Here is a 20,622-nt window from a genome sequence, read left to right on the forward strand (position 1 = left end):
TGGACGATAAATAGTTTGGACAAAAAGATAATAGAAGCTTTCGGAATGTGGTGCTACAGAAGAATTCTGAATATCTATGGGTAGATCACGTAATTATTGAGGAGGTATTAAATAGAATTGGAGAGAAGAGGAGTTTTTCGCACAACTTGACAAAAAGAAGGGACCGATTGGTAGGATATGTTTTGAGGCATCAAGGGATCACAAATTTAGCATTGGAGGGTAAAAATCGTAGAGGGAGAGCAAGAGATGAATGCACTACTCAGATTCAGAAGGATGTTTGTTGCAGAGGGTACTTGGAGATGAAGCTTGCACAGGATAGAGCAGCATGGGGAGCTGCATCAAATCATTCTCTGTACTGAAGACCACAGCAACAACAATCTAATTCTACAAATGGTGTAATCGCAGGTGTCCCTTTTGTTAAGCTATCTTGTAAGAGAAGTCGTAGGGACAGTACTGCGTCGCGTGCTCTTCGGAACTCAAACTGTTTTTTCTCGATTCCGACTGTGACTGGTTTTCGCAACCTTCCGTAAACACTCTGTGTCGGTGTTTTGCAACCATGACTTACTAAGCACATTTTTCGGTAATATTTACACCCGTCAGCACCTGATTTATTTTGAATTCAAATTATAACCTTCTTTATGATGTTTGATGATATTTTGTCTGTTTTCACATCTTCAGATCCACGTAATTGCTCCAACAACATGTCATGCCTGTATCAGAACCAAAGATGAAAAACATTTCATTCGTGAAAGTCGGCGTAATGAGGGCTGTGGCTGTTGGTAAATACAAATAAAAGTGATCTGCGCCAGTCGAATGGTTCAAATGGCTCTGAGCACTATGGGACTTAACATCTGAGATCATCAGTCCTCTAGAGCTTAGAACTACTTAAACCTAACTAACCTAAGGACATCACACACATCCTTGTCCGAGGCAGGATTCGAACCTGCGACCGTAGCAGTCTTGCGGTTCCTGACTGAAGCGCCTAGAACCGCTCAGCCACCGCGGCCGGCCTGCGTCAGTCCACTGTTTACTTTGCCACTACGCCTTTCGAAGGTTCACACCATCATCTTCAGGAGCAGAATTGTTTATTTACGTGGCTGCTGTTGGTGAAGAATACAGACGTCTTTTCGCAACAGCAGACCAACGGTGGTATAGGTTATGTTGCATCTTTTGACGGACAGAAGAGTCGTAAAAAGTCTACATACTGGTGCCTGTTGTATGTCCTTACCACTGCACATTACTTTTGTATCTTCACTTCAGGGATGTTGTATATGTTACAACAATCCTCCACCTGAAGAATATCGCGTGACTCATCGGAACGTGTAGTGGTAAAATAATAAGTGACTGATGCAGAAAACTGTTTTATTCGACACTCGTGAGAATAGTGTAGTATTCTGGTGAGTGGTTCTGATACAGACACGACGGATTGGTGACACAAGTACACAGACCTGAAGATTATCCAGAGAGATAGAAAATAGTCGTACTGTAAAAAAGTGTGCAACTGGGAGTTAAAAATAAACAATTTATTAAAATTACTTTAAATAGCAATACTGTTGCTGTTCTCTCGGGACCAATATATCGGCTATACTGACTGAAGAGAGCACTGGAGAAAAGAAAAGCGTATGTATAATTCAAAAGCTCAGATGTCAAGCCAGCACTCAGAAAAGCAGTGAAAGATGAAAGGAGAAAGATATAAACATAGTGGGTGCTACGAGGAGCATGAACCTGAAGACACTCACATATCTTGCAACGCCAGGTGGAATATTTTTGTATTGACTGGTTCTCTCAAGGATCACAGTAATCCAAAGGAATGTCGTTTACCCAAGAGACCTTTTCTCGAATTAGACATTTCAGTGCTCAGTCAAATTCTTCTCGTGGTATGACATCTGCCATCTCATCTTCATCTACTTTCTGTTCCCTTTCTATTATATTGTCTACAAGTTTTTCTGATCCTCCTGACAAGTTCATCCCATATGTGTTCAATGGGATTTAAGTCAGGTGACCAACGTCTCCAAATCATATTTTTCAGTTATCGACATTTCTATTTTCTGTAGGCATACCCTCTTCACAATTCAGAATCATGTCTGGAATCATTATCCTGTGCAGAACAAACCCACCACCAATAAGTCACTTGCCAGATGGAACTGCATTGTTGATCACTATCCTGTATTATCCTTCCTTCTTCAATGTCCTTTTAATTCTTACTAAATCACCGACCTTATCACATGAAAAACATTCCCACACAATGACGGACCTTCCATCATGCTTGACCACAGGCTTCACACACTGACTCTTCGTACTTTTTCACTGAACTCGGCGAATACACATTCCAAGATGGCATCCAGATGTATCGGACATGGATTCATCCGTCAATAACACCTTGGACCATTACTGCACGCTCCAGTTTTTTAACTGTTATGCTAACGCCAATCTTTTCACCAAATTTTGTTTGCGTGAAATATGTTTTTGGGCGTTGTGCCCCACTGTAAAGCTTGTTACGGAGATGGCGTTGCACTGTTGAGACGAAGACTGAAGCTCCTAGCGCACTATTTACTTCGTGACGATATCCAGGTGCAGTACGAGGCCTCTGACATCTACTCTGCACTCATATGAACTGATCTTCCCTATATATTACTCGGGGTTTTCATGATCGCATGATCGCGAAACACTTGCATTAGCACCAGTTTGTTTGAACCACTGCAGTGTGTACACCACTGAAGTCGGGGCATTGCAATCTATTGTTGCGCCTGTCTTACTAGAATAGCCTTCCTGATGCACAGCTATAGTCAGAGTACGTTTTTCTATTCAAATTTCCTGCTTCCATCCTATTAGGAGGTAATATGGTATGACCTTGTTTCGGTCTACCAATACATTACTAAATGTACACAATTTACTGTAAAGTAATGCGAACTAACTGCCACGCAAACAGCCGAAGAGATGAGGGCTTTCTTATTACGAACCGCCTAAGCCCTTTGACTACCAATTTCATTCCAAAGACATTAATGATACGATTGTTTAATTAATGTCTTAGTCAGAAGTAGCAATATGAAAAGAATATTCCCCACCGTTTCGTTTTCCAATGGGGTTCGGGGGTAGGAAATACAGGATTGTTCGTAAGTACCTCCAGATTTATGGAAGCAAAACATACAAGAAATACTGAAAACAGACACACGTCAGTTGACAGGGGATCTTTCAAAGTTTGTAATTGACACTACAGGTGCTCAAAAGGGCCCTTATTTCTGATATGGCAAGCGTCAGTTCAGGGGTGCAAACTTTTGACACGGTGTGAACGGGAAGGTGCGAAGGCAGCCCGCGTTTCAAATTTGATATTTGGGTTGCCTATTTATAGCTGCGAACGAGGTTTAAAGATGAAACTTGAGTACAAGACAATCTACAGTTGCAATCTGTAATTATAAGAATGTTGCTAACCATTAGAGGGCTTCCCTTGACCTGACTGACAATGGTACATAAAAAAAAAAAAAACATACAACAAATTCCAGCTGGTTCTCTAATAACCTATTGTGGGACTCACAGGTTCAGTTGCCAGTCAGTGGGTTAAGTAAACGAACGTCACTGTTGTTTGGGATACATACCCAACAGCCACTCTTAGTCTATACATGTTTACACTTGTTTAATTGCCGGCCGCTGTGGACGAGCGGTTCTAGGCGCTTCAGTCCGGAACCGCACAACCACTACGGTCGGAGGTTCGAACCCTCCTCAGGCATGGATGTGTGTGATGGTCTTACGTCAGTCAGTTAGTTTTAAGTAGTTTTAAGTCTAGGGGACTGATGACCTCAGATGTTAAGTCTCATTGTGCTTAGATCCATTTGAAACATTTTTGAACTTGTTTTATTATCAGAATGGAGGTATGATAGAACAGCCGAAATGAAATCCGTCTTTTGACGACAACGTCCCAGTTGTGATAGGTGATGACCTGTGGTGTGCCTCAGGAGATATGACGTCATAAACATGGAGCTGCAGGGAAAATTGGATTAAAACAGACTTCGATTTTTTAAAATCCTGAGGTGGGGAGGTTTACTGGTGTAAGTATACTGGGGGCAGTGCGTGCATGTAGACTTACCCTCCTGAGCGGCGTGAGGCGGACATCGCCGGCGGCGACTGCTGGGGGCGGTGTGGCTGGGGGCGGAGGCACGGCCAGCAGCCGCTGGGAGGTGATCTTGCGCACCGCTTTCACCCACAGCTGGCGGCGAGAACTGCCTCCGTTCAGCGCCCTGCAACACCGCAACATAGTTTCTCATTGGGCGCCGTGGCATACGAAAGCAACGTATGGTCATCAACAGTTGCTTTGCAAGAAAAAAAATGCAGTTATTATACTGCTTGTTGGCTAAGTATCCTCTACACCCGTAAAAGATAAAGTGTGCGTTAAGTAGTGTTACACGAGAACCAGAAGTCATATCGTAACCGTACCATAGTTTTCAGGAGCCTGATATCCGTTGGGAATTGTAGCGCTGACGAGACAAGTTTTCCGATTTGAGTGGGCATTTGTTTGATAGTCGAGTGGAAGCAGATTGAGTCAGTAGGTCGCGTCACTTGCGTAAGTAGACAGGATATGGAGTGGAACAAAGTTAAACTGAAGTTTAGTGAAGATTCAAATGACAAAAATGCCTACGACAGGTAACAAGTGGAAATTTTGTGAGAGGAAGGAAATTAATTAATGAATTCAGAGGAAAAGATGTGATTAAGAAGCTAGAGGGAAGTGACATGCGGATTAAAGTGGGTCGTGTGTTCAAAGTTTACTATCATGTGTGCGTGATATGAAAAGTAATCATTGAATACGACATTTCATTTAAGCTTCAGTTACTTTCTTGGCGAATATTCCAGACTGGCACTAAATAAAATGAAGGAGACACGATTGTGCGAACGGAAACACATCAATGTTCAAAGCTTTGTCTGATAAAATTTAACTACAATTACAAATGCCCCTCTTTGATTTTCTCGGGTCATCAGTCCTCTGACTGTTCCCATGCAGCCCGCCACCATTTCATGCCTCCTTTGCCTGTGCTAGTTTTGTATCCCTCCTAGCTTCTACCGTCAAGTGTCAGTTTGCTCCTAAATTAGTAGAATTCTTTATCTACCACAGGGCCCCCAATACTTATCATCAACTTTATTTCTGCTCCTCGTCATTACTTTCACCTTTCTCCGGTTTACTCTCATTACTCTCATTAGACTTGTCATTCCTTCAACAGCATGGAACTTAACATCATAATTGGCTATCACCAAGTAGATAAAAAAAAAGAATTGTGCTCATGACGGACGGAGCAAGGTAGATATAAAAAGCCGACTAGCAATGGCAAAAGAGGAGGTCTTGCGAAGAGAAGTCTGCTAGCATCAAATACAGGCCTTAATTTGAGGAAGAAATTTCAGAGAATGTACGTTTGGAGCGCAGAATTGTATGAAAGTGAGACACTGGCTGTGGGAAAACAGGAAGGAAAGAGAATGGAAGCATTTGACACATAGTGCTACAGAAGGATACCGACAATTAGGTGGACTGATAAGGTGAAGAATGAGGTGGTTTTCCGCAGAATTGGCTAGGAAAGGAATACATGGAACGCACTGACAAGAAAAAGCGACAGGATGATGGAATATCTGTTAAGACATCAGGGAGTGACTTCCATGGTACTAGAGGGAGATGCAGAGGGTAAAAACTGTCGAGAAAGACAGAGATTGGAATCGATCCAGCAAATAATTCAGTAAATAGGTTGCAAGTACTGCTTTGAGATGAAAATGTTAGCACGGGAGACTGATGACAAAAAAAAGGTTACTCACACGGAAACAATAGTAAAACGACCATATGTTTTAGGGAGGAAATCTCACACTTCCAAGAAAGACTTTGTATCCTGATAGAATGCAGGCATGAGCTTCTGAATGTTATGTTTTTAAACTTTGCGTTGCTTTCTTTGGATTTTAACGGCGACACTGTTAAAGTGAAGTAAACCTGCAGGAGGCGCGCTATTCTCCAACATGATTGGAATCACTCAGTTGTAAATCGAATACCATTTTGCAGTAATTCTTTAATTGTTTAGGTTTATTCATTTCGCTTTTGACGCTGCAGAACAGCAATACAAGAGTACTGTTAAAATAATAGTGAAATTACATGTGCTTGAAGTGGCATTTTCAAGTACCCGAATTATTTATCTGTTTCTCGCGTAGAATAATGTGTGTTCTCGAAGAAGATTTGAAAACGCTTTGGGCATACGTATCAAACTGCCCCCTACTTCTCCACGTCTTCGACATCACTCGGAGAGCAGGGCTTTGGATGTCACTGAGTTCAACAGTGCTTTGCTCTCGGGCATTAGGTTGCTGCATTAGGATGGAGAGAGTGGAAAACTGCAAGTGCGCGCAGACTTTAAAAGCAGTACATTTGGAACGTCATAATTCCGTACTATCGGGATTATAGCTCTAATTTTCAAGTGCGATCGATTGTCGGGGCGACATCTCGCATGTGTGTTGTTTTTCTTTTTAACAAGTCAAGAGGTCAAGTAGATGATATCTCCTTTTCAGATGTACAGTTTTCCAGTGTGAAGTAAGCAGGCACAGAAATCTTCGTTAGTCTTTGAATTTAAGTAATGTGACAGGCAATGAAAATATTGTTAACACATAACTTACATCGTATCATGTTGCCAACAGCATGTTGTCAACTTTTCCAATTTGATCCTAAAGAGTTTTAAGGTAGTTAAATTTGTTTAAACCGTTTTCACTACAGATAATAACTTATTACGAGATGATATCGTATGTAACAGTGCTGTATTCTCGTTCTGTAAAAACAAAATCAGTTCAAACATGAGTCCGATCTAATGAATTTTGCAACATACTGCCACATTACACTTCGTAATAACTATTCGTCAATATATTCAGTAGAAGCAGCAGCGAACTAAACTGTATCATTATTGTGCCTATTACCTTTACTGTAGTATTGGAAAGCAAAAAACTTATGTAAACAAATGGACGAATAATAAGTGATGGCCTGGAAAATAAAAAATAGTGCGAAATTGTCAACTGGGACGCGTGTTACTCTTTAATGACCACTAACGAAATTCTCATCTCGTAATTAGAACACAAAGGTTTCTCAAATGTACTTTCACATTAAAATATTTAAAAAACACGTTTTTAGTTGTGATCCTACTGAAGTGAAAAGCGTTTGCCGGAAGCTACCCATTTCATTTCAAAGAGCAGCAACAAAGGGGTATTGGCAACGCAGAGCATACGCCACTAACAGCTGTCGTTCATTCACGCACCACCAGATGGCCGCAGCCATTTGCTTCTGCTGACGGCAGATTGACATTTTGCAGTGCTCCAGCCACGCGGATAATGCCTGGCTTGTTTCAGCCTACCTTCGACAGCCCTTACAGTCGCTGCGTCACCTTACACTGTTGCCCGTTATACTATTTAGCCTCGGGATAAATAAATTGACCGAACTGTGGTAATAGATTCTTGAGTGTACACCTGTCGATGCTGTAAATGACTGTGCACGGTATTCATTACATCAGTGTTCTATTGTCTTTCTACATCTACATCTGCATCTAAATACAAACTCCGCAAGCCACTTGCTGATACAGCGAGAGAAAAACAACTATATATGCCTCCGTATGAGCCCTAATTTCTAGAATATTATATTCACGGACGTTGCACAAAACGTATTTGGCGGTAGTAGGATCGGTCTCCAGACAGCTTCAGATGCTGGTTCTCTAAAATTTCTCGATAATGTTTCTCTGCAAGAACGCAACCAGCCCTCCATACATTCCCATTGGGTTCCCGAAGCATCTCCGTAGCAACTGCGTATTTTTCCAGCCTACCGGTAACAAATCTAGCACTCCGCCTCTGAATTGTTTCGATGTACTCCTTTAATCCAACCTGCTGCGGATTCCATACACTATAGCAGTACTCAAGAACACGTCGCACTAGCGCCATATACGCGGTCTCTTTCACAGTGGCGAGCCCATACAAATCAAATTATCAAAGGATGGACCTCTGAACAAAATGTAGGCCATTAAAAATGTACCCCTTCTAATGTACAATTAAAATAAATAGTTAAAAATATGCTTGATAATTTTCAATAAAGGCTTCCTGTTTAGTTTGGACGGATGGTCTTCAGTAGAATATGATTCGGCGCAGTAATCTACCAATGTTGTAGTTACAAAGTGAAAACAAGTTTAAGAGATATATTACAATGTTAACAAAAGATCACATCTCCTTGCCATAACTGGTCCGTCAACACCCACACGTAATATGGCATTGGACGTGGATTACAAGTTTTGAGTCATGGACATTTGAATAAGGAAAGCGAGGTGACAACCGATCAAAAGAATGCCGGCCTCTGTGGCCGAGCGCCATTTTTTCGATGAAAAGAGTGGACTGATTCGAAGAGGAGACAAACAGCCACCAGGCGAAGCTTGTGCCATTACAACGTGTGCCATTAACTCTTCCATATTGACAAAAATATCTATGACAAATTACATATGGAAGTGGCCATTACACATAACGAATTTGAAAGCTATGTGAGCCCTTACACATACAGGCTGTCTTAAAAAAGTCACTTATACCTGCAGGAGGCAGTATTGGCCAAAAATAAACTGGTCAAGGATATTTTATCCACATTTTCGAGTGGGTGTACCTCCCTTGGAATGAATGTCCGGCCATATGTCCATATCCTCCCATGAACCATGGACCTTGCCGTTGGTGGGGAGGCTTGCGTGCCTCAGCGATACAGATAGCCGTACCGTAGGTGCAACCACAACGGAGGGTATCTGTTGAGAGGCCAGACAAACGAGTGGTTCCTGAAGAGGGGCAGCAGCCTTTTCAGTAGTTGCAGGGGCAACAGTCTGGATGACTGACTGATCTGGCCTTGTATCAATAACCAAAACGGCCTTGCTGTGCTGGTACGGCGAACGGCTGAAAGCAAGGGGAAACTACGGCCGTAATCTTTCCCGAGGAAATGTAGCTTTACTGTATGATTAAATGATGATGGCGTCCTCTTGGGTAAAATATTCCGGAGGTAAAATAGTCCCCCATTCGGATGCCCGGGCGGGGACTAATGAAGAGGAAGTCGTTATCAGGAGAAAGAAAACTGGCGTTCTACGGATCGATGTGTGGAATGTCAGATCCCTTAATCTGGCAGGTAGGTTATAAAATTTTTAAAGGGAAATGGATAGGTTAAAGTTAGATATAGTGGGAATTAGTGAAGTGCGGTGACAGGAGGAACAAGACTATTGGTCAGGTGACTACAGGGTTATAAACACAAAATCAAATAGGGGTAATGCAGGAGTAGGTTTAATAATGAATAGGAATGGGGTAAGCTACTACAAACAGCATAGTGAACGCATTATTGTGGCCAAGATAGATACGAAGCCCACACCTACTACAGTAGTACAAGTTTATATGCCAACTAGCTCTGCAGATGACGAAGAAATTGAAGAAATGTATGATCAAATAAAAGAAATTATTCAGATAGCGAAGGGTGACGAAAATTTAATAGTCATGGGTGACTGGAATTCGGTAGTAGGAAAAGGGAGAGAAGGAAACATAGTAGGTGAATATGGACTGGGGCTAAGAAATGAAAGAGGAAGCCGCGTGGTAGAATTTTGCACAAACCACAACTTAACCATAGCTAGCACTTGGTTCAAGAACCATAAAAGAAGGCTGTATACATGGAGGAAGCCTGGAGATACTGACAGGTTTCAGATAGATTATATAATGGTAAGACAGAATTAGAAACCAGGTTTTAAATTTTAAGACCTTTCCAGGGACAGATGTGGAGTCTGACCACAATCTATTGGTTATAACCTGTAGATTAAAACTAAAGAAACTGCGAAAAGGTGGGAATTTAAGGAAATGGGACCTGGATAAACTAAAAGAACTAAGGGTTGTACAGAGTTTCAGGGAGAGCAGAAGGGATCAATTGACGGGAATGGGGGAGAGAAATACGGTAGAAGAAGAATGGGTAGCTTTGAGGGATGAAGTAGTGAAGGCAGCAGAGAATCAAGTAGGTAAAAAGATGAAGGCTAGTAGAAATCCTTGGGTAACAGAAGAAATATTGAATTTAATTGATGAAAGGGGAAAATAAAAAAAATGCAGTAAATGAAGCAGGCAAAAAGGAATACAGACGTCTCAAAAATGAGATCGACAGGAAGTGCAAAATGGCTAAGCTGGGATGGCTAGAGGACAAATGTAAGCATCTAGAGGCTTATCGCAGTAGCGGTAAGATAGATACTGCCTACAGGAAAATTAAAGAGACCTTTGGAGATAAGAGAACCACTTGTATGAACATCAAGAGCTCAGATGGAAACCTAGTTCTAAGCAAAGAAGGGAAAACAGAAAGATGGAAGGAGTATATAGAAGGTCTATACAAGGGCGATGTACTTGAGGACAATATTATGGAAATGGAAGAGGATGTAGATGAAGATGTAATGGGAGATACGATACTGCGTGAAGAGTTTGACAGAGCACTGAAAGACCTGAGTCGAAACAAGGCCTCCGGAGTAGACAACATTCCATTGGAACTACTGACGGCCTTGGGAGAGCCAGTCCTGACAAAACTTTACCATATGGTGAGCAAGATGTATGAAACAGGCGAATTACCCTCAGACTTCAAGAAGAATATAATAATTCCAATCACAAAGAAAGTAGGTGTTGACAGATGTGAAAATTACCGAACTATCAGTTTAGTAAGTCACAGCTGCAAAATACTAACGCGAATTCTTTACAGACGAATGGAAAAACTAGTAGAAGCCGACCTCGAGGAAGATCAGTTTGGATTCCGTAGAAATGTTGGAACACTTGAGGCAATATTGTCCCTACGACTTATCTTAGAAGCTAGATGAAGGAAGGGCAAACCTACGTTTCTAGCATTTGTAGACTTAGAGAAAGCTTTTGACAATGTTGATTGGAATACTCTCTTCCAAATTCTGAAGGTAGCAGGGGTAAAATATAGGGAGCGAAAAGCTATTTACAATTTGTACAGAAACCAGATGGCTGTTATAAGAGTCGAGGGGCACGAAAGGGAAGCAGTGGGACAGGGTTGTAGTCTCTCCCCGATGTTATTCAATCTGTATATTGAGCAAGCAGTAAAGGAAACAAAAGAAAAATTCGGAGTAGGTATTAAAATCCATGGAGAAGAAATAAAAGTGTTGAGGTTCGCTGACATCAAAGGACCTGGAAAAGCACTTGAACAGAAAGGACAGTCTCTTGAAAGGAGGATATAAGATGAACATCAACAAAAGCAAAACGAAGAGAGTTGAATGTAGTCGAATTAAATCGGTGATGCTAAGGTGCACCACATCTCAAAGGCTTCGGTTCTCTTCTGTTCCGGTTTTACCACAGCGCATGTCTCACTACTATACAGTACTGTACTCAAAAGTATATTCTCACAAATTTCTTCCTCACGTTACGACCTATGTTTGGTACCAGCAGATTTCTCTTGGCCAGGAATGCCTTTTTCGCCGGGGCTAGTTTGCCTTATATGTTCTTTTTTCTCCGTCCATCATAGCTAATTTTGCTGCCTAGGTAGCAAAATTCCTTAACTTTGTCTGCTTCGTGATGTCCAATTGTAATGTTAAGTTTCTCACCGTTCTCACTGCTACTTCTCATTGCTTTGGTCTTACTCCGATTTACTATTAATCCACATTCTGTAATCATTAGACTCTTGATTCAGTTCAACACATCCTGCAATTATTTTTCACTTTAACTGAGGATAGCAATGACATAAGCGAATCTTATCATTGATATCCTTTCACCTTGAATTTTAATCCCACTCTTGAATCTTTCTTTTATTTCAAATGGCTCCAAGCACTATGGGACTTAACATCTGAGGTCGTCAGTCCCCTAGAATTAGAACTACTTAAACCTAACTAACCTAAGGACACCACACACATGCATGCCCGAGGCAGGATTCGAACCTGCTACCGTAGCAGCCGCGTGGTTCCGGACTGAAGCGCCTAGAACCGCTTGGCCACAGTGGCTGCTTCTTTTATTTCCGTCAATGCTTCTTTGATGTATAAATTGAACAGTAGGTGCGAAAGGCAGCGTCCATCTCTTACACCCTTTTTAATCCTAGAACCTCGTTCTTGGTCTTCCAATCTTATAAGACGTGTTTCTTGTACGTGTACCATTTTACATTGTCGAACGCTTTTTCCAGATCGACAAATCCAATGAACGTGTCCTGATTTTTCTTCAGAATCCAGTATTAAAGGATAAAGTTTTTGTTACCTGAAACCCAGAAGAATTTTATTGACCTTTATGTACCTACCCGTGACAGGGTTATTGCCCTGTCTGCAGACAGACTACATCCTTTCTTCACCACGGCAGTGCTAGGGGGTGGGTGGCGAGCCCAGTAATTCGGCTGTTTTTTACCCCCGGGAATGATCCCAGGTACTCCCACGACAGCGGCCTGATCTGACCTACGGCTGTCCTGGAGATACTGGAACGAATAAAGTCCCATTTGCCCTGACCCAGGAATTAACATGAGACCACCAGGGCCAGATTCTTAGCGCTCTACCACTACGCCACAACTGCTAGAACATAATGTCTTCCAACTGCTCTAAATATCTTTCTGCCAGGGAAAGCTCGTAAAAGTGGATTTTATGTATCCCACGATTTATAGGCATCATTTAACTGTCTTCCTCTAGCTGAGTCGTGTATTTGAGACTTTCGGGAAACGAATTCTTTCGGAGAATGAATTCTTCTTCTAAGCAAGCGTACGTTTGTTCAAGAACCTAGTGTACTAACAATAACACTGCCAGGCGTGTGTATTAGATTTATTTAATTGCTACCAGATACAATCGACTATTTACACACCACTCTGCAAAATAGGGCGATAACGCTTACAACAGGTATCCTCGCAATATCAGCATCTGCAAAATTTACCGTTTATACTGCATGGGGTTCCAGTACATCAAATCAAACTTTGTAGATAATGTGCCGCAACCTGATGCACCCTAAACGATAAATATGTTTATGTTCAGCCCACAAAACGGTTGTAAATTGTGTTACCTCGTAATGTTAAATAATGTGTACAGTGCAATTTTAAGAGGATCCTGTAAAATTGTCATTGACGTAACTGACATAATGAATCATTTATTATGTGTCATAATCACATTTACAGATCCTTTTAGGTGACCGCTATTCATCCGGCACTTGCTGTATGCACATCTACATATACGTGATTACTCTGCTATTCACACTAAAGTGCCTGGCAGAGCGTTCAATGAGCCACCTTCATGCTGTCTCTCTACCGTTCCACTCTCTAACAGAACGTGGGAAAAACGAGCACTAAAATTTTTCCGTACCAGCCCTGATTTCTCTTATTTTATCGTGATGATCATTTCTCCCTATGTAGGTCGATGCCAACAAAATGTTTTCGCAATTCGAGGAGAAAACTAGTGATTGAAATTTCATGAAAAGATTCCGTCGCAACGAAAGACGCCTTTGTTTTAATGATTGCCACTTCAATTCACGTGTCATGTCTGTGACACTATCTCCCCTATTTCGCGATAATACAAAACGAGCTGCCCTTCTTTGTGGTTTTTCCATGTCATGCCTCAGTCCCACTTGATGCGGATCCTAAACTGCACAGCAGTTCTCCAGAATGGGGCGGACAAGCGTAGTGTAAGCAGTCTCTTTGGTAGACCTGTTACACCTTCTAAGTGTTCTGCCAATGAATCGCAGTCCTTGGTTTGCTCTACCCACAATATTATCTATGTGTTCGTTCCAATTTAGGTTATTTGTAATTGTAATCCCTAAGTATTTTGTTGAATTTACAGTCCTCAGATTTGTGTGACTTATCGCGTAATCGAAATTTAGCTGATTTCTTTTAGTGCTCATGTGAATAACTTCACAATTTTCTTTATTCAGGGTCAATTGCCACTTTTCGCACTATACAGATGTCTTATCTAAATCATTTTAAAGGCGTTTTGGTCATCTGATGACTTTACAGCACGGTAAATGACAGCATCATCTGCAAACAATCTAAGACGGCTACTCAGATTGTCTGCTATGTCATTAATATAGATCAGGAACAATAGAGGGCCTATAACACTTCCTTGGGGAACGCAGGTTATTACTTCTGTTTTACTCGATGACTTTCCGTCTATCACTACGAACTGTGACCTCTCTGACAGGAAATCACGAATCCAGTCGCACAACTGAGGCGATACTCCGAAGGCACTCAGTTTGATTAGAAGACATTTGTGAGGAACGGTGTCGAAAGCCTTCTGCAAATCTAAAAATATGGACTCAATTGGAAAACCCCTGTCGATAGCACTTATTACTTCATGAGTATAAAGAGTGTCAATTACATCATTGATACAGAGAATTTCAGATGCAAATAATGTTTGAAAATTGTAGTAAAAATACAAGCAATACTCACAGAATTTTGTCAACAGCAAGAGTTATATCTACATCTGCATCCATACTCCGCAAGCCACCTGACGGTGTGTGGCGGAGGGTACCCTGAGTAGCTCTATCGGTTCTCCCTTATATTCCAGTCTCGTATTGTTCGTGGAAAGAAGGACTGTCGGAATGCTTCTGTGTGGACTCTAATCTCTCTGATTTTATCCTCATGGTCTCTTCGCGGAGCAATATACTGCTTGACTCTTTGGTGAAGGTATGTTCTCGAAACTTAAACAAAAGCCCGTACCGAGCTACTGAGCGTCTCTCCTGCAGAGTCTTCCACTGGAGTTTATCTATCATCTCCGTAACGCTTTCGCGATTACTAAATGATTCTGTAACGAAGCGTGCTGCTCTCCGTTGGATCTTCTCTATGTCTTCTATCAACCCTATCTGGTACAGATACCACACTGTTCAGCAGCATTCAATCAGTGGGCGAAGAAGCGTACTGTAACGTACTTCCTTTGTTTTCGGATTGCATTTTCTTAGTATTCTTCCAATGAATCTCAGTCTGGCATCTGCTTTACCGAAGATCAACTTTATATGATCATTCCATTTTAAATTACTCCTAATGAGTACTCCCAGATAATTTATGGAATTAACTGCTTCCAATTGCTGACCTATTTTGTAGCTAAATGATAAGGGATCTATCTTTCTATGTATTCGCAGCAATTACACTTGTCTACATTGAGATTCAATTGCCATTCCCTGCATCATGCGTCAATTCGCTGCAGATCCTCCTGCATTTCAGTACAATTTTTCATTGTTGCAACCTCTCGATACACCACAGCATCACCTGCAAAAAGCCCCAGTGAACTTCCGATGTCATCCACCAGGTCATTTATGTATATTGTGAACAGCAACGGTCCCATGACACTCCCCTGCGGCACACCTGAAATCACTCTTACTCCGGAAGACTTCTCTCCATTGAGAATGACATGCTGAGTTCTGTTATCTAGGAACTCCTCAATCCAATCACACAATTGGTCTGATAGTCCGTATGCTCTTACTTTGTTCATTAAACGACTGTGGGGAACTGTCTCAAACGCCTTGCGGAAGTCAAGAAACACAGCATCTACATGTGAACCCGTGTCTATGGCCCTCAGAGTCTCGTGGACGAATAGCGCGAGCTGGGTTTCACACGACCGTCTTTTTCGAAACCCATGCTGATTCCTACAGAGTAGATTTCTAGCCTAGAGTTACATACAAAACATAAAAAATGTCGTTATTGTAATTTTTATTGACAACGTTTAGCCATTCAGAGGTAGACGCACGATGTATCAATTACAGAAAGCTATGCAAGGGATACACAGAATGATATGCCAAGGAATCACGAGGAGCCATTATTGTAAAACAGCCATTATTCTAAAACATCGCTAATCTGTAAATACCGTAGATTTAGTTCTAATCAGTTGGCCCTCGTGGCTAATGTTATGTTTGAATCAAGGTATCACAAAATTTTTCAGTAAATCATTGTTTTTAATTTCGAGTTGTTCATTCAAAATGGAATTAAGTTCTTTAACACTGCTGTAAAAGTCTTTTCTTTACGAGGTACACTTGCACTAGTGGTTGCATAGCTAATTATTATCTCCACTTGCTGAATCAATATGCTTGTAATCTGCAGTCAGTGGCGTCTGCTCTTTTGTTAGCTTTTTAGAGATAGTCATATAGGTTTGCATGTTATAGACTACACTCAGATGTGCAGCGGACAGATGATTTCTGTAAGGAAGAATCCACTTACTTTAATGTTCTCAGATGCAACGTTGCACGCTTTCAAGGCAGTAATCATAATCCTACGGCATGCCCTTTAGCAGGTTACTTTAAACTAGCTTAGGGTACCAGGATCTATCTCCTGACGGGGAAACAGTAACTTTTAATCATTCTCATTCTATTAAGCTTGAGCACTTCGTGCTCCAACCCAGGCCAGAACCTCAAACGTGTGACATACTGATGGCTTCAAAGTACAGCAAGAACCATTAGTTCACTACCGTAGCGTTTATTTTATGCTCTATATGCATTACTGATGTAAATGTCTCGTAAAGAACAACTTAACAAGGAAATGTTTTATATAGGCCACTTATATAGGCCACGCACGTACGCCTACACACACCACACACACACACACACACACACACACACACACATATATATATATATATATATATATATATATATATATATATATATATGTGTGTGTGTGTGTGTGTGTGTGTGTGTGTGTGTGTGTGTGTGTGTAGGCGCACGCGCGTGAGTGGCCTGTCTATTAAGGTCCTAAGACGACCGAACTAAAACGCTTTCCGCCGTGTGGCATGAGAATGCTGTTATTTCAGGATTACCAGAAGTTCTCACCGACAACGCTGCACTCAGCTTCATTTCCGAACCCTGGCTGTATTGTAACGGGAAAGTCGTTAAGAGCGAAGTTATAACAGGTAGCTACTACTCGGGCTTCTCTCGATTACTCCTCCGCTGTTTATGGCGCTCGTAATGTACGATTAAATGTAGTTATGGAGCAGTAACGGGAATGTACGTATATGAAATATTCTCTATGTTCGTTGAGCTCGTTTAACAGAGAGGTCTGAGAGAACCGCTACGTTTAGGTTTCGTGGATTTGCTGCTCCAATATGAGTGTGCATACTTACATAGAAATTCAGGTGGTGCTGTAATCAGCACAGCATTTAGTGTCCAGACACTCATGAGTGGTTGCAAAAGCTTCCAAAAGTTACTTTACGTAGGAAGAGCCAGTATTATTACCCCAGTAATTCTCGCACCGTCTCCAGTAATTGGAAGAATGCACGGGCTACACTAGCCTACGAAGGGAGAACAGAAGTGATTCACAAAACTGTCACTAATTATTGCACTTCATATTCGCACAAACTGATATACCCAGGTATTTGTATGAGTTGACAAAGTCTAATTATGGCTCTCTGACATTTTAAAAAATTTATATTGCGTCTCTCTTTTTGTGAAACGCGTAACTTAACATTTCTGAACACTATAAGAAAGTTAACAATATGCACATCACTTTGAAATCTCGTCATGATTTAACTATCTTTATTCCGATAGAACTTCATTACGTAGGTCTGCATCATCTACAAAAATGCTGCTACTATTAATATTATTTGCTCTATCCTTAATATAAAAAACGAAAGGCAAGGCTCGCACTACACTTCCATGGCGCACACCTGAAGTTAATTCTACATCTCTCGAGGACTATTCATCGAAGAATGTTGTACTCTCTCTATCACAAACTCCTCAGTCTACTTACAAACTTGATTTGCTACCAATATGAACGTACTTTAGTTACTAAACATTGATATTACTGGGTCTAGCCCACTCATCTCATATAGTGCGCCTAAAGGATGCTGCGTTCTCGGAATGCTATACAAAAATTAAAGCAAATAACGTTAGTAGTTTTATTTCAGTAAAGTTAATTGACAATACTTAACTTGTATTTACACAGGTGCATCAAACGATGGGCCAAATACAACATAAATCAGAGTCTTTGGCTATATGTAATTTTCCTGCAAGTTTCACACACATCACCAATAACTGATTTGTGAGTGCTGGTCTGCAACTGTGCCTATACCGTTCACTAATATCCGTTATGGCGCGAATACTCGGCACTAATGACTTTGTACTGAGCTGAGGCTGTTTTTTTTCTTTATTGTGCTTTCATTCCCCTGCCCCATATGGGTAGCGGAGGGGTGTCAGCGGCACAATACGCCGTTCTTCAGCCGAGAGACATGACAGCTAATAAAAGAAGAAAATTATACATATAAAGGTGATAAAAAGGCGGACATAAAAACAGAGTAAGGGGAGATAATTGAGGTAAAAATACACTGACATGGAGACGTTCATCAGGAGACAATTGAAAAATACGACATATTATAAAAGTCGACATTCCCCCCACAGATGGCAGGAGCGGCACTTACAATCACTTTTTGCAGGTGTCGCTTCTGTCGTGGTGCGGTCCTAGTCAGCGCACCATTGGCCGACATCGTTTCACCCCCTCCTTTGGTCTTCATATCTTCATCTACATTCCGGCGCTTGTTGTTACTCAAGACCAAGTATGCCCACGAGTCCAATATTTTCCGAAGCCAAGACGTATGGCAGCTACCTGCCTTGATATATGTATTTCAGACTGTCGTGTGAGAAAAGCTAGAGTTTAGTTCCGAATGACCACCTTTGTGGTTGACGTAGAGGACATCATTTTGTTTGGTGTTATTAAGTTCCACCCCAGAATATATTCCAAGGTTCTACGGCAGATACTTTCTAATAATATTGGACTATAGTTTTGTTGCTTACTCCTGTCATATACCTGGAAGATGGGTGTGACCTGTACCTTCTTCAAAGCACTGGGCACACACTGTTTTGAACGATATGCAGCATTATCTGACTAAAATAAGAGCTAACGCATATGGAATCTAGGTATACAATGTGATAGGGGGCCGGCCGCGGTGGTCTCGCGGTTCTAGGCACGCAGTCCGGAACCGTGCGACTGCTACGGTCGCAGGTTCGAATCCTGCCTCGGGCATGGATGTGTGTGATGTCCTTAGGTTAGTTAGGTTTAATTAGCTCTAAGTTCTAGGGGACTAATGACCACAGCAGTTGAGTCCCATAGTGCTCAGAGCCATTTGAACCATTTTTATGTGATAGGGGCTCCACTGGACGCTGGGACAATTTTAGTGATTTCATCTGTTTCTCAATGTGAGTGACATTAATATCATCCAAATTAGCAGTGATGTGACAGTAAAAATGAGGCATTACTGCTACGTATTCCTTTCAAACTTTATTTTGCCTTTCCAATCTCAGTTTTGGTTCCAGTGTCATCATTGAATGTCTGAACACTAGTGTTTTAGGCCATCACGTATCCTACTCATTTAATGTCTAATCAGTATAAGTCGTAATATATCTTGATGTACTGTGATTATAATTTCCTCTTAATGTGTAATAGTTACAAATGATGTAGAGAACGCGACGGAGGGTACATTTTAATTATCGATTTCAATTCCTGTGCCATTCGTACATTTATCGAAGGAAGAATGGTTGTCTACAAGTTTCTGTATGTGGCCTAATCTCTTTTATCTATTTCTCATGAACCCTGGTCGAGATAAACGATGGTAGCAGCGTTACGGGCACACAGTTCAGAAATACAAGTTCTATAAACACTCTTTAATAGTATGCAGAGATAACTTCTCCTGTTTCTTCCAAGGATTTCCATTGAAACTATCTGATTAGTTCTGTTACATTTCTGACAGGGTTATGTCACCTTGTTGCTATCCTTGCAGGGTGTTTCTTAATTCGAACGATGTCTGTTGTCATTCTTACTTGATAATGACAACAAACGCTCAATAATAGGTTTTGTCACTTGAATGCATGGGCTACAACCCCCTACGAAAGGACAACTAAAGTTATTCACAAAACTGCCGCTAATAGTTCCACTTCGTATTCGCACAAACTGCTATACCCAGGTATTTCTATGAGTTGGCTAAGTCTAATTATGAGCCTTGCCTGTGAGTCTTTGCCTGTGAGTCTTTGCCTGTGAGTCATGGAAGCAATTTCCTTTGCAGATGCATTTTCTCAGAACACTTCCAACGAAGCTAACTCGTCCATTCGAGTTCCCTTAGTGTGATTCCACGGGATCGTCTCATTTCATATTGCTTCTTAGTATGAGCCTTAATCACTGATACGTGGTGGCCAAACTAAAACTCAAGTTACAATCTTCTCGGTTGTTAGGACGCGTCATATTTCCTTGTAAAATGATCGACGTTTCGACCCCTCTGCTGGGAGCTACTTGAGGATGTTTCGGTGTCTACTATTGCTAGAACGCTGCCAGGGATCCGTGTCGCGTTTTCCTGCGTTTTGTGCTGGAGAAGTGGAAGTATTGGTTAAAATTCTTGTGGCTGCAATTGGTAGGCCATCGTCACAGGCTAATATTCCCACGCTGATGCAGAAGGGGCGTTATTGGCTAAACTGTTGCGAGTACTATTGCTTGCCCATCGTCATTGGATAGAAAGGCACTATTCCACACTTTCGCTGGAGAGCCTTCCCAGAACAAAAGGAATTACTAAGCGATCTGGCTTTTGTCTCCCGGTGCCGAGGTAATGATGTTATTCCAAAATTCGCCAGAATTAGCCACCAAGTACAGACAGTGAAAGCCAGGAGGATCTATCAAAGGGCGAGCCAAGAACTTCTTCGAGAAAGAATCCAGAAAATTCGCAG

The 20,622-nt window shown here is 41.5% G+C and overlaps 1 protein-coding gene across 4 annotated transcripts in view; it reads right to left on the reverse strand.

Annotated features, from left to right (window-relative positions):
- Positions 1–20,622, reverse strand: part of LOC126335244 (adenylate cyclase type 8) — a 1,717,934-nt gene that overhangs the window by 694,385 nt on the left and 1,002,927 nt on the right. For all 4 annotated transcript variants that reach the window (XM_049998287.1, XM_049998288.1, XM_049998286.1 and 1 more), the window contains exon 3: positions 4,082–4,232. In XM_049998287.1, coding sequence (XP_049854244.1) covers positions 4,082–4,232 — 151 coding nt within the window. The remainder of the gene's footprint in view (positions 1–4,081; positions 4,233–20,622) is intronic.

Source organism: Schistocerca gregaria, chromosome 2 (genome assembly GCF_023897955.1).
Source record: "Schistocerca gregaria isolate iqSchGreg1 chromosome 2, iqSchGreg1.2, whole genome shotgun sequence".
In the NCBI taxonomy this organism is placed as follows: domain Eukaryota; kingdom Metazoa; phylum Arthropoda; class Insecta; order Orthoptera; family Acrididae; genus Schistocerca; species Schistocerca gregaria.